Source organism: Tiliqua scincoides, chromosome 2 (assembly GCF_035046505.1).
Source record: "Tiliqua scincoides isolate rTilSci1 chromosome 2, rTilSci1.hap2, whole genome shotgun sequence".
Taxonomy (NCBI): domain Eukaryota; kingdom Metazoa; phylum Chordata; class Lepidosauria; order Squamata; family Scincidae; genus Tiliqua; species Tiliqua scincoides.
Window position 1 is genome coordinate 188,938,579 of NC_089822.1, and position 14,946 is coordinate 188,953,524.

The window sequence follows — 14,946 nt, forward strand, 5'->3', positions numbered from 1 at the left end:
ATTAATTTCAATTATATTCAAAGGGCCTCAGGTGCCCTTTGGGGAGAAAGGCGGAATACAAATCTAATAAATAAAATAAATAAATAATACTATATATATTACAAAATTAATTCTGAATATGGGATTTCTATATACAATATATGTGAAAATCAAGGAACATTATGGTAAAATGTCAGTGTTATATCCAGAAGATAAGGATGGCTGAAATATGGTGTGGGCAGTTCTGCTTCGAAAACAGAGGCAAACCCAGAATATCTGCAGTGGAAATGAAAACAATTTGTCTAGATTCACTTTTTCACCTGTTATGTACCTGCAGCTTATAAAAAGCACCTTTCTCAAAATACTCATGCCCTTGAAGGCACTTTTTAATATCATTTCAAAGGTAAATAATTCATGACAGCATGAATTTTTTATAGCTTGTCGCTTATTCAGTTTTTCAAATGTAATGTCATATATAACTTATGATTAATACATTTGTATATAATTCTTGATTTATATTGAAAACAAGCAGACTCAGAACCAGTAAAGGCCATTGCCTGAAGGTTAGCATAGCCTATGATAAGTAAACCTCAGCAACACATCTTGTCATCTTCTAAACATAGCTTAGTCATGGGAATGTTTCTTGGGCCTCTTCACAGAACCATTTCACAGCCCAATGCTATGCATGCTAGGCAAAAGAGCTTATTCCCATGACAGTAAATGTGGATAGGATTGCAGACTCAACCTGTGGCAACTTAGCAAAGAGCTAGACATGCTGACTTTTTGCTGCGTCAGCTGTGGCATGACAGTGAGAATAAGTGACTAAAGCAAAGTTCACCACCAACTTTTGGCATTCTGCAGCAAATACTTGACAAGTGATAGTCACAGTGGTATCCCAATAAGAACAGCCCCACTGGATCAGGCCATAGGCCCATCTAGTCCAGCTTCCTGTATCTCACAGTGGTCTATCAAATGACCCAAGGGAGCAAGATAACAAGAGACCTGCATCCTGCTGCCCTCCCTTGCATCTGGCATTCTGACATAGCCCATTTCTAAAATCAGGAGGTTGCGCATAAACATCATGGCTTGTAACCCGTAATGGATTTTTCCTCCAGAAGCTTGTCCAATCCCCTTTTAAAGGCATCCAGGCCAGATGTCATCACCACATCCTGTGGCAAGGAGTTTCACAGACCAGCCACACGCTGAGCAAAGAAATATTTTCTTTTGTCTGTCCTCTCCCAACACTCAATTTTAGTGGATGTCCCCTGGTTCTGGTGTTGTGTGAGAGTGTAAAGAGCATCTCTCTATCCACTTTATCCTTCCCATGCATAATTTTGTATGTCTTAATCATGTCCCCCCTCAGGCGTCTCTTTTCTAGGCTGAAGAGGCCCAAACATAGTAGCCTTTCCTCATAAGGAAGGTGCCCCAGCCCAGTAATCATCTTAGGGCGCAGTCCGAACCCTTTATGTCAGTGCTTTCCAGCACTGACATAAGGGCAATGCAGCTCTGAGGTAAGGGAACAAATGTTCCCTTACTTTGAGGAAGTTGAGTTGAGCAACACCCAACTGCAGGATGCAGCACAGGTCTTATTGGCACCGCTATGCTAGTGCTGGAAAGTACTGACATAAGGGGTTAGGATTGTGCCCTTAATTGCTCTCTTTTGCACCTTTTCCATTTCCACTATGTTTTTTTTGAGATGTGGTGACCAGAACTGGACTCAATACTCCAGGTGTGGCCTTACCATCGATTTGTACAATGGCATTATAATATTAGCCGTTTTGTTCTCAATACCTTTTCTAATGATCCCAAGCATAGAATTGGCCTTCTTCACTGCCGCCGCACATTGGGTCGACACTTCAATTGAGTTGTCCACCACCATCCCAAAGTTGCCCACCACCACCTCAAGCAGATCAGTGATTCTGGCACATTTAGCACCAGGACCCACCTTTTAGAATAAGAATCTGTTGAGACCTATCAGGAATGATGTCATGACCGGAAGTGACATCATCAAGCAGGAAAATTTTTAACAATACTAGGCTGCAATCCTACCCACACTTACCCGGGCGTAAGTTCCATTGACTATCACTGTTAAAAGAATATACATAGTAGCTTGTTAAAAGTACAGGTCTGTAACATTTCCCCAAATGCAGTCACATAACATGGTAGCATCAAGTCTAAAACATTAAAAATAAAAGATTGAAATGAATGGAGACCCACCTGAAATTGGCTCACGACCTGACCCACAGTTTGAGAAACACTGCAATAGATGTATCCAGACTTATGGCCCATGTTAAGGGCATGTTATTCTGGCAGAACACACACTCCACTGGCCTGACACACATTACAGCTGTTTTAAATGTAACACTGCCAGAGAGTGTGGCCTGGCTGCCACTAGAAGTTTCAAGTGGTTGGGTCCAAGGAGTGCTGGACACCCACCTCCTGCGGTAAAGCTACACAGAGGCAGGGAGGACGCAGAATGGGGTGGGGATAGGTGGAACAGGATGTCAATGGGGACAGGGAGGTGGGAGGATTATGCCCGCAAAGGGGGCAGGTTTGGCGGAAGCGGCAGCACTCACCAAATCCTGATCCCTTCTTCGCAGGTCAATGCGGACTTGCATCAGTGATATTGCTGGCGCTGGTCCAAATTGACGCAGTGGACTTGCAGGGGTTTGCTCCAGGGCATGGGAACAAATTTTCCTTACCCTGAGGAGGCCTTCCAAGGCCAACCCCCCTCCCCACGGGATTCAGTGGACACCACATTGGTGCTGCTGCATTGCCACATGAAAGCAGCTGAGCCCAGTCACCTTCTTCTTAAAATTTACAACATCACTCCCAGCAGCCATCAGGAATGTGATACAGGGAGACTTAGAATATGGTGACCTTATGGCCAGCACCCTATTCCTTGCACATGGAAAAGATTCACCATGAAAGGCCAATTTCAGTGTATCCCTTTAGCGTCCACAATCCGGGCTCCAGTTTTAGCCCCTACTTTTCTTTTTGGGCCCCTCAGTCTCTTCTGTCCAGCACTCCCTTTAACTGCCCCAAGGAAGCAATTGATTAAGGATGCCCCACTTACCTAGAACCCATTTCATGATTAGCATTTCAGTCCATGAGAACTGTGTTGTTTTTACTCTAAATATTTGTTTGGGGTGATCCATGGCAGTTTCATTGGGAAGCAGCTTGACTCCTTCGAATCGGTCTGAGGCATTCACTACTAATAGTCCAAGGAAAATTGTAAAAGACACTGCGTGTGCCACAAACTTCATGAAGGGGCTCCGGAGCGTCCGTCCCAACTGAAAACCAAACATATAGAGGCTATAAGGTTGTTGGTCTGTTCTTCTCTGCTTCCCAAAGGAATTTCATTTTGTGAAAATCAAGACTTTTTTCTGTTTATGAATAGCAGACACAATTTCAGCATCTAAGTACATTACCACAGCAGAAGCCCATTTGATTTTAATGGAAGTTAGTTTCAACTTTCAAGTAAGTGTTTGAGTGTAATGAATTTCACACCCAATATTCCAACATAATCTGATGCTACTTATATATGTATGCAGAGCTTTTCTCCTGGAAAAGGATAACCCAAAAGTAGTTATAATCAATTCTATCTAGAGGACTCAAAGTATGTTTCAGAGGCCCTGAGAATCTGAAAACATTTGGTATACTGGAGACTTCAACAGAGGTGCTGAATAATAACCAGTGCTACTAAGCTGCTGGCACCAGTGCTACTAAGAATAGGTACACAAGTGGCTATTTCATTGCTGAGATACATTTCCAGCCAACAAAATGTGTACAGTGATGGCACTGTAATAAGCATCAATGGCTTCTGGTGATCTTCCAGATATGTACAGCTGGGCAGTGAAACAAATGCATTCTTTGTAAAGTGCTAGGGCTCTAAAGAGACATTTTAGAAAAGACATGTTGAAAGTACCCATCAGGGCCAAATTAGATATGATAGCCAACTCAGATTTGACCCAGTCATGTGGAAAAAGAAGGGTACAGGTCTGATTTTAACAGCCAGAGAGGAAAGAAGGTGCTGACCACTCTGCCTGTCTGCAGCTTATCTCTCCATCATCATATTGCCTCCTCCAGGAACTTTTTGCTCCAATATTGGAAATGAGATCAATTTGGATAAAAGTACATGAAAAGAGAGTTTGCAGGGATGTAAGAAGCAGATCGGAAGGCCTTAGGAGTGGACCTCAACAAGTGGGAAACCCTGGCCTCTGAGCGGCCCGCTTGGAGGCAGGCTGTGCAGCATGGCCTTTCCCAGTTTGAAGAGACACTTTGCCAACAGTCTGAGGCTAAGAGGCAAAGAAGGAAGGCCCATAGCCAGGGAGACAGACCAGGGACAGACTGCACTTGCTCCCGGTGTGGAAGGGATTGTCACTCCCGGATTGGCCTTTTCAGCCACACTAGACGCTGTTCCAGAACCACCTTTCAGAGCGCGATACCATAGTCTTTCGAGACTGAAGGTTGCCAACTATGTGTAAGAAGCAGATAGGGGAGAGTTCTCACCTCCTCATCCACACAACCCTCCTGATTTTAAAATCTGGTTCTGGAACTAAAGACAGAACTTTATGGTGACATGAAAGCCAGACCAGTGTCATGAATGATGAGAGGCCCAGTGCACATGGCAGCAGTCCCGGGAGGCTCTGCAGGCATGGGTAAGTTGATGGTGGGGGCAGGCCAAGGGTGGGCAGGGGAAGTAAGGGGGCATTTGGAGGGAGATCAGGGAACCTGTCAGAGGCGGCAGGGCATGGATCTGGCAGTAGTCACACATGCCATATCTTATCCCCTCTTTTTAAAACTTCCCTGCCCTTTGTCTCTCCTTGGACATCAAAATGGCTGCTGTACATCTGAGGGTACCCACAGCCAGTCAGGCAGCCTATGGGGGGCGGGGAAACAATATTTACTTATAGGAGATAAATATTTTACAGGACGCAAGTATTTTTACTTACCTCCTGAAGGCTGTCTGATCACTTCCTCCACCACAGCATGCAGCATGTGTTCCATTAGCACAGCTACATGCTTCAGGCTGGCAGGGAATAGGATTGGGGTAATACTTCCCTCTTTCTCTGTGAGTGGAGCAGATCTGGATTTAATCACACTGATCTGCAGCTGTGTTATCTGCTTTGGCAAAAAGCCATTGCCTTGGCTCTCTAGCATAACAGTTCTTCAGCGCAAATCAGCATTTTAAAGCTTCATCTGTGCCAAGAAACTCCAGCAAGAACAGAAATGTTCTAGAAGAAATATAATTACTTTTTTGATTTACAATTACATTTATAAGCTTGCCAGGCCCGGAAAGCCTTTCTGAAAACCTAGGTGACATCAAAATCAAAAGTCTGACTGCATTTCCCCAAATGGAAGAGTGAAATCTGTTAGTTTTATCCTAATTTTTCATAGCTCTCCTGTATCACTTTAATAATATACACATAGATTTATTTGAAATTAGTGGATCTCTTTAAAGTGAAAAACATATATAAATACTTTTGCTAAATCTGAAACTCTGCTTCCACACTGCTAGCGTAGAAGTTCACAGATTGCAAATAGAACTCTAACCATGTTTTTACATAGGAATCACTACCTAAAAATCAAAATATCTATCTTTGGATAGTCTTAGGTTGATAATGGAATGGATAGTGCTAAAGGTTTAGAGAATTTTAAGTCATGTATAGACTGGCTGGTGTTTGATAAGTAAAAAGGCTGTTTTTTGTTTTATTCTTTGGTTTCAATGCTGTTTTCAATGGAAACCCAAGAGAAACAAATCATACCTCACAACATGGGCAACATCACATATTTTGGCATCATTGTCACCTGTCAATCTCTAATTGTGAGGTTGAAAGAGTCCATCTATATTTCCAGCATTGTGCCAATGTGTCATGGAGGCCTCTTCAAGGTAAGGGAACATTACACTGGGGCTACATTTCAGCTGCATCAGTGCTGGAAAGTTGTATAGGATTGGGTCCTTAGTAAGGTTAGTGAGGAAAAGACAGGCCACTATAAGAATTAAAACAAACATGGGATGTCCTTCATACTGAGGAACACTTCAGATGGTAGCTGTATCACCATCAAGTTGCAGGGCTTCACATTTCTGTTAAGAAGGCTTGACGGGTTAATTTTGCTCATGCTCAGACTCTGAATGACAACTGATCAACATGTTTGAGTTTGGATGGAATTCTTCATCTGTTTGTTTTGGATAAAGGTACAGGTTTTGTGGTGTGTGTGTGTGTTGCTTTATAGCCTTCCCCGTGTAAGACTTGCTATTATCTGGCCCCAGTGATGACTTAATGATTCAGACTGAGAAAGCTTGAAGATTTATAAAGCAATATGATTTCCTAACAACACTGGGTATTATCCTGCCAGAGTTATGTGCCTCTAAATCCTGTTGGCTTCAAATTTAGAAGTGGTTACATTTGGCTGGCTCTTGTCCATCTTACTACAAGAGTACAGAGCAACAGAATTAAATAACACAATATTTGTAATAAGTGGAGGGTATGGAAAGCATGAGTGGGAGGGTTTTCTTGCCCAAATTATCTTTGAAGGAAAGAAAAAAAAATGGTCATGGTGGAAACAGTCCTCACTTGGGTGCTATAGTAGAGGGAGAGCCCAATCCTGTGCAAGTCTACTCAGAAGTATGTCCCATTAGAGTCAATGGGGCTTACTCCCAGGAAAGCGTGGATAGGATTAGGCTGGGAGAGAAGAAATTTAACACTTCCCTTCCTGTGCTGTTTCACTAACTCTGAACCAACTATAGCACTAAAGAAGAGGGATGCTTTGTAACAGGTCAGCCAACAACTTAAGTGCAGTATGAGCTTTCCTGTTCTCTTCAGTGGGGGTCTCTGACAGGATATTCTCTTTTCTCTCTTTTGATCTCAAGGCAACATAGTAGCACTGTGATGGCATGGGGGGGAAACAACCTCAGTTGGACACTTTAATGATTCTTTAACATTGTGCTTCTGGGGCAGAACTTTGTTCATGCAGACCCCTTTTTGGGATGATATTTTGTCTTTCCTGCTTTTAAAAATGAAAAAAAAATTTCCCTGCAAATCTGAAGAATATACATAAATGTCACCCTTGCCTATAGGTGATGGCCCCATTTTACTTTCCTTCTGTGGGTGCACAAGGTGTGCATGCAGTTGTGGGTACATGGCGACAGTATGTTTGCTATCACTTGGCAGTACAAACACTATTTCTGAAACTGAAGGAATCAAATTCTATCAGAAGGTCCAATAAACTATACAGTATATTAGGTCCCCATTGTTAGCGGTCCTTGTAGCCCACATATGTGGGTTCCTTAGTTCCAACACTTGCTCTGAAACACTTGCAAAATTATCTCATTTCTTGACACTGAATTTGTCTGAGGTCTTATTTGCAGGAACAGCACACACTTGGATTAGTTCATAAAACAAATAGAGACTCAGACCTCTTTGTACAATCAAGTAACACCGCCATTGCTGCTGAAGTCACCTTGAGCTATTGCCGAAGCAAACGGACTCATATTATTAATATGGCTTCTCTTTCTCATTGATGTCAAAAATTCCATATTCAATCAGTGTTGCATCAATATTTTATTTTTGCTGTTACTGATGAAAGCTATAGAAATTGCCCTTGAAGTGATATCTTTCACATCTTTATAAAAATATCATTTATATCTAGATAAATAATGCAATCTTGAGAGCCCCTGAATCGTCTTAAAAAGCAAACTTGGAAAATTGAATGTCCTCCCTCTCTCCTCAGGTAGTGTTCTCTAAGCCCTTCATGGGGTCATAAGACTTGACTAAACTGATTCTACTCCCTTGATTCCAAAGTGCCTGCTTTATCAAATTACATATATGTGAATTGTACAATAAATATGATGTCAACTGGTAAAGATGACAACAGAGGTAACACTTGAGAGACTACAAGGCACATGAAGTGACTTGGAAAGATGGAGACAATAGTAACTCTGAGGTCTAAGGGTTCCTGGGCAGATTTCAGCAGGGACATTTGACTATCAAGAGAGATGGTATGAAAGCACCACAATCTAAGGCCAGAGTTTAAGTGCAGCAGCATGGGAATATGGAAATCTCTTCCCCTTTCTGAGAGCAGATCTCAAGATGAACCTCAGATATTGTACTTATCTTGCCTTATCTTTTTATCTGATATTGCCTTATCTTTTTAAAAAGGCAATCATCATTCCTGTCAACACTCAGCAGGTAAGCCTTGAGAAAAAACTTACTGAATGCTAGCTAGGTTTATTTACTGCCAGAAACAGCTTTTTGAGAGCACTTTTCTGAAAAGAAGCTTAAGCCTCAAGTTCTATGTTTTGCCTTTTCTAGTCTAAAGCTTGGGTGCTTTCCAGAAATTGTTGTTGTCGTTGGCATTCTTCAGTGTCAGAAGACTATGGTATTGTGCTCTGAATGGTGGTTCTGGAACAGCGGCTAGTGTGGCTGAAAAAGCCGATTCAGAAGTGACAATCCCTTCCATACTGAGAGCAAATGTAGTCTGTTCCTGGTCCATCTCCCTGGCTATGGGCCTTCCTTCTTTGCCTCAGTCTGTTGGACAAATGTGTCTTCAAACTGGAAGAGGCCATGCTGCACAGCCTGCCTCCAAGTGGGACACTCAGAAGCCAAGGTTTTCCACCTGTTGAGGTCCATTCCTAAGGCCTTCAGATCCCTCTTGCAGATATCCTTGTATCACAGCTGCGGTCTACCTGTAGGGCGCTTTCCCTGCATGCGTTCTCAATAGAGGAGATCCTTTGGGATCCAGCCATCGCCCATTCTCACGACATGACTAACCTTTTTATAAACTGTTTTCTATCAGACTGCTAGTTGCTACAGCTTCTCCCAGCTGTCCCCACATCTGTAATTCATGGCACATGGTGGAGTCACATAGTTTTTTGCATATATAAGGGACACTCGAATATATAATTTCAAGTCTTAGTTGCCTGTCTGTGGCCCATTTTGAATACATTCACCATCTTGAACTTCGGTGTTGTTGCTGTTGTTCTAGATAGCCTAGACTTGGAAAGATAAGGCCAATTCTTAAGTGAGAAACGCTCACTTGTCCTAAAAATGGTGAAAAAGATATTTGCATTTGACCCAGGGGTGGTATCAGGAGTTGTGTGGTCAGGCACTCATTGAAGGACCAGGGACATCAGAAGATCCACTTGGCCAGGCTGAACCTTGAATTCTCAATACTGGTGGCAATGGTAGTACACTATATATACATCATTATGGGTGCCATGAGGGGCTCAGTGCAGGGTCTCCAGCAGCTTGGTGCCAACACTGATTTAATAAGCTGTATTCAGCACTACTTCCAAGAATATATGAAGTTGCCTTGTAAGGCTGACCACAAATTTATCTAATCTAGAACTGTTGTCTTTGAAAGGAAGTGGCTCTCCAAAGGGGTTTTTCTACCTAAGATATTTTTACTAAAGATGTTAGAGGTTGAAACTGTGCATGCAAAGACTGGGCACTATCACAGAAGCTATGGTACTGCAGATTTCTCCAAGGAGTCCCAGTTAACACCTATAGATCCTTTGAGGCTATTTGTAGTCACCCATCATACCTAGTAACTACTCAAACTGGCAGTAATGCCTCCTTGAGCCAGTATTTTCATTTACTATCCCTTTCATCTGTCTCTAAAATTATTGTTCCTTTTTGTTTCTAGCACTTTTGGGAACAGATTTCAAGACAGTTTTGCTCTTGGTCGCTTATTTTCTTCCACTCCCCTGACAACTTAATGAGAAACCCTCAAGATTTCCTTCTAACCCTTGTGCAGTCTGATAAGACAATGTTCATTTGTGACTTCGGTTAGGACCTCTGCCTTCATACCAAGCCAAAGGGATGTATGTAAAGAATGATAAAACAAACATGCACCTTAACCAATCTGTACCTTGCTGCAGGGAGCTATCCAATACGCTATGGCAAGGAAAGGAAGGCCTATGGAGACTCCAAAGACAGCCAGGAATTTCACAGCAATCGACTGCTGGCGTAAGCCTGAGAGATTTTCATACCACATGGTGAGCAACTGCTGCTGGCAGTTGGGGTGGGCAACAAACTGCAAGAGGGGGAAAAAAAATATAAGCATGCCTGAAGAGTAGAACAGTTATGAAAATTAACAACATGTGTCTCTTGACCACAGAGTTCTGCATGGAAAGAGGAGGGTGACTGATTTGTGTTTGGATACCAAAAAGAATCAGGTATTTTAACCAGCAATTTTCAACCTGTGTGACAAGACACATTGGGGTACTCAGGTGTGCTGTGGGGGTTTGGGAGAGGGTCATTTATTAGTAGGGCCATTGGGAGATGGGAGCCCCCTACTGGCAGTGCAGTGTGCCTTGCCAATTGTCAAAAAACTGATGGAGTGCCTTGACAATTTTAGTGCCTCGTTAGTGTGCCACGAAAAGAAAAAGGTTGAAAATTGCTGTGAGTGCTTGCAGCAAACATACAGGCCTGGATCCTGAAAAAGGATACATTGTCATGATACAAAAAATGATACATTGTTCAGGAATCATTATTTATCAAGCAGAAAATAAATTGACCCAACATCTCAAATCTACTACCCATGCAGATGTATCTTTCTTTTATTCAACAGTGTTCAGTATCAACAGCAACATGAGTTTGAGTGTTACCACATCTTTTAAAAACTCTATTCAAAGGGTCAAAACTGACATGAATGAACAGCATAATTCCAGGCATGTCTACTAAGAAGTAAGTCCCGCTTATTTCCATGGAAGTCATTCCTATGTAAGTGTGTATATGACTGCAGCCAAAATGCTTGTTTGCTTCCTGATCTCATTGTGTTTAAACCCTGCAACTCTTTTTTCTCTCTCTCATCAAATGTAGTATGTTTTACTCACAGTGCATTCCCTGTTGACCTCTAATCATGGCTGAACTGTCATTTAAATTAACATTTATCCACAGAGACTACAGAGAGAAATTGCCTAAATAGAGGTTCTCAGGACCATGATGGTCTTGGAAGAGGCAAAGCAGAGAAGGTGTGAGTTCAGTCAAATGCAAGGTACACAAAAGAGACAGGTCATACCTAAGAATACAGAAAAGAAGAACCACACGTAACAAGAGAAACTAGATGTTTGTTCGCTCAAGCGGACTCCTGTAAGTAGAGACAACATGAATGTCACATCTCTTTGACCTTAAGAAACTTCAGACCCGTTAGGACTACATGCAGCTCTTTGTGTGTAGCTTTCGAAGCACACTCAAACTTCTCCCATAATTAGAAAGGTGATGGGAAATTCAATACGCAGTATCATTTAGAAAGCACTATCAAATGGTAGATGAACGTTTTTAGAGGTTTGATTTCTGCATAGTCCTAAACTGAAACATTTATATCCTTCTGTGTACTGTACAGACCTGTAGAGAAGCTAGGTGGTCAGGTTCACTTTCTCCAGCTGCACAATTATTTAATAAAGTGATTAGCTCTGTGTGAAACTTAACCTTGCAGAAGATTTCAAATATATGTTGATTACAAATTGCAGGGTAATTCAGTAACCTAGCATGTGCTAGACCAGTGGTTCTCAAACTGTGGGTCTGGGACCCAATTTTGGTGGTTTGTGAACCTGATAGGGCAGATTAGGTTATGTGCCCTGCTGCCCAGTCACCATTATAGCCATACCCCTTGGCATTTATAAATCAGGCAGCAGCCTTTAGGGCAGGGGTGGGCAAAGTTTCAACTTTAAGGATCCTGGACCTTTAACAATTGTGTAGGAGGGAGAATTTCAGCAGGTGAAATTCCCTCTCCTGTGCAATTCCCTGCTGAAATTCCCTCTTTTATGCAATTGTTAAAGGTCCAGGATCCCTAAAGTTGAAAGTTTGCCCACCCCTGCTCTAGGGCCTCTAAAAAGTTTGGGAATCACTGTGCTAGACTCTTTCACAAATCTATCAACCTCATTGAGCAGGCTACAGGAAGGCTTTAAAACTCAGATTCTGTTCACCTTACTTTCTGATGCTTTCCCCTTTATTTCCACACTTGCAAATAATCTGTTCAAAGCAGTGGTGCAGCATGTGAGTCAGTCATCCATGGGTTTCAACCACTTTCATGATCACACAAGCGTGCCAGGGTCACAGAAATTGTGACGAAATCTACAAAATGTGCTGAGACCTTGAAGGATGGGCAGGATTTCAGAGACCTGACTTTCCAGGACTGCTTTTGGCATGCCTACATCCAGGTGAACTCCTGCAGGGGTGGGAATGGGGCAATACCACTTGATACATGATGACAAGGGAAGCTGAGATCTAACAGGCAGGAGCCATTTGTCTTCCTTTCTCCTGCATTCTCTAATGCAAAAGTTATTGAGGGCTGGGGAATCGCAGTAAGACAGGCTTGAACAATATCTCACAGTGGATAGATCAAAGCCTATTCAGGCATAATGTCCCATTTAAGAAGACTGTGTGGACCTCTAGTGGAAAGCAGGCTACCTCATTGTCAGAAAATACTGGGCTTGAGTCACACAAAGGAACAGGTGTTTGGCAGCTCAAAATCCAAATTGTGAGAGGCTGTTTCACATTAGCAAGGCATTCATGCACATCTGTTCAACATATGGAACTTCCAGTTTAACCATGCACCATAACCCAGTTTGGGGTGAAATTGAGAAATTCAATTCAATACAAAGCATCCAGATTACAAAGGAATGGTCAGGTCCCACACGTTCATTTCATATGGACTTAATTGAAACATGTGCTTTTTATAGATGTTCTTACTTCCTGTATCTCCTTCATATCCAAACCACCTCTTTTCTCAGATGCTCTTGCCTTCATCTGCATAGTCAAAATCAGTCACATTGTACAATGTGAAGCATTTTTGTTGCTTGAAGCAGTGAAGCATTTCCATTGCTTGGAAATGATTGTGCCCCATGGCTCTTACAGCTACTGGAAATAAAATAAGTTGCTCTCAGTCTATCCGAGTGGCTGTGGATGTGCTATTCTGCCACATTGCACTGGTTCTCAATATGGGCATGGCTGGAGCATAGTTCAAATCTACCTGCCATTCTGAAATGAATATGGAGCTTCATATGTACAGGTGTGCTCTACTGTATTCCATGCTTGGGAATGCTCTATGCCTGGGGGATCTCAATTTAGGAGAATGGTCCCTTCCATGCTATCTATGTGGAGCTCCATGTGTACATTGGAGCTCCTAGGATTACACTGCATCCTCTGAATTATGTGTGTGCATGTGTCATTCATTCATTCATTCATTCATTCATTCATTCATTACCAGCACACAGACTGAGTGAAGGCCAGCCAATCCATGAAGGTGATCCTTTCTCTAACAGATCTTGTAACTTCAATGGGACAGTAGAATGTAGGTGAGTTCAGCATTTTTTCCATTGACAGCACATTCAATATACCATTTTTGTTTACCACCAGATTCAATTCATTTCCTTTGCAGGGCAAAAAAAAAAAAAAAAAAAAAATCATCCACATTTTTGCTCGCTTTTTCATTACTCATGTAGAAACAATGGAGGAATTAAAGCCGTGTTTAATCAAATCAGTGCCAATGGCAAAGTCAGAGTCCACTGTGTTTCAGACAAAGAGAATGAACTGCTTATTAGTTTTAATGTTAAAGCACCATTAACATTTCCTAGAGGGTGGATGACATTTCACATTTGAGAACATTAAATATGATCTCATTTGAGCTTCCAAAGCAAAACTGAGAGTGAATATCTACAGCTGGAGACTGGAGGAACTGTGAATGTTACTGGAACTGAGTGTGACCTAGATAACAAAAGAAGTCCTGTTCTGCCATAAAAGAATCATTATGTTCCAAAGCTAATGGATTCGTTTTCTATGGGTTTCCTATAGCCTTCCATGAGTAATGAAAGAATGGTGTAGCTGCATGAGAATAGGTGTCTACTGCTGGGTTACTGCTTGCTAACAGTAATTGAACCATTTAGTCTAACGTAGAACGTATGCCACAGAACAGTTTTTTTTAATGCCGGGGTTAAAAGAGACTAGTTTGCATGGGCTTCCAACAGTCTAATTTTATAACGCCACAAAGCTGGTTATCTGGTAGCAAATAATGTGGTGTAGCAAATTATGTTCTTTGCTTAGTAATTGGGCCATTCATCACTAGGTATAGCCTATCGTTTGTCCACCTAAACAGCTACCGTGGCATTCTGTTCATATAAGTGGGATACATGCCATCAACATTTTTTTCCTTTCCGTGCTCTGTAGTTCTCAGTTCCAGCTTTAATCAATGGTTTCTTAAGAAGCTGCAGGAAGGTCCAGTAGTGGCCACAGGTACACCACCACTCTCAGCTGCTGTGCCAGCACTCGAGCAGAAGTCAGATCCAAATAGCAGCACAGGAGAATGAATTGCCCTCAATTGGAAGTGAGATCCTTACACTCTGTTCTTGTGAGGATCTCAGAATCGAATGTGGGGTTGTTATGCAGCTCTGTGTTTTATGCAACAGTACTGTATGGGCACAGACTGGTGGCTTCTTGCAGGGAAACTTAATGGTATAAAAGTGTTTTCTAGCATTTTTCCTGCATGAGGCTCTCAACCTGGAAGTAAGCCCAAATAAGGGGGAACAGTCTTCGGGGACCCCACAGTGACTAATCAGTGGGCAAGGAAGAAATTCAACACCTTTCACCCATTGGTACTCCCCCATAAGCTTCTGCTCTATTGTCTTGATTTTAATCAATGGTACTAATATAATACTAGTGGCATCCACAGTTTGGAGGAAGGGAAGCTGTGGACACTACCTGCATTTATATCCCATCATTCTTTCATCAACGCAAAATAAGCACATGGGATTTCTAGGAAGCCTGCCTTACTAGTACTGATTCATGTCAGGCCTACTTAGAGTTAGCAACTTAGAGTTGCTACTTAGAGCAAATCTAAGAGAGGTGTAGATACAACTTAGAGTTGTATCATGTGTCCTTAGATGCACTGGTAGCAAACATTCACCAAGATAACATTTAATTCAGAATGTCAAACTGTCACAGCTGCTCTCAGAATAAATGACAT

The 14,946-nt window shown here is 42.1% G+C and overlaps 2 protein-coding genes across 2 annotated transcripts in view; one reads left to right on the forward strand and one right to left on the reverse strand.

Moving 5' to 3' along the window:
* SMAD5 (SMAD family member 5) overlaps positions 1 to 14,946 on the forward strand; it is a 337,601-nt gene that overhangs the window by 178,786 nt on the left and 143,869 nt on the right. The window lies entirely within an intron of this gene.
* The window catches only part of TRPC7 (transient receptor potential cation channel subfamily C member 7), a 124,234-nt gene that overhangs the window by 35,341 nt on the left and 73,947 nt on the right, over positions 1 to 14,946 (reverse strand). Inside the window, 2 exon segments of the mRNA XM_066615788.1 lie at positions 3,056 to 3,272; positions 9,853 to 10,017. Of these exon segments, the coding sequence (XP_066471885.1) occupies positions 3,056 to 3,272; positions 9,853 to 10,017 (382 nt within the window).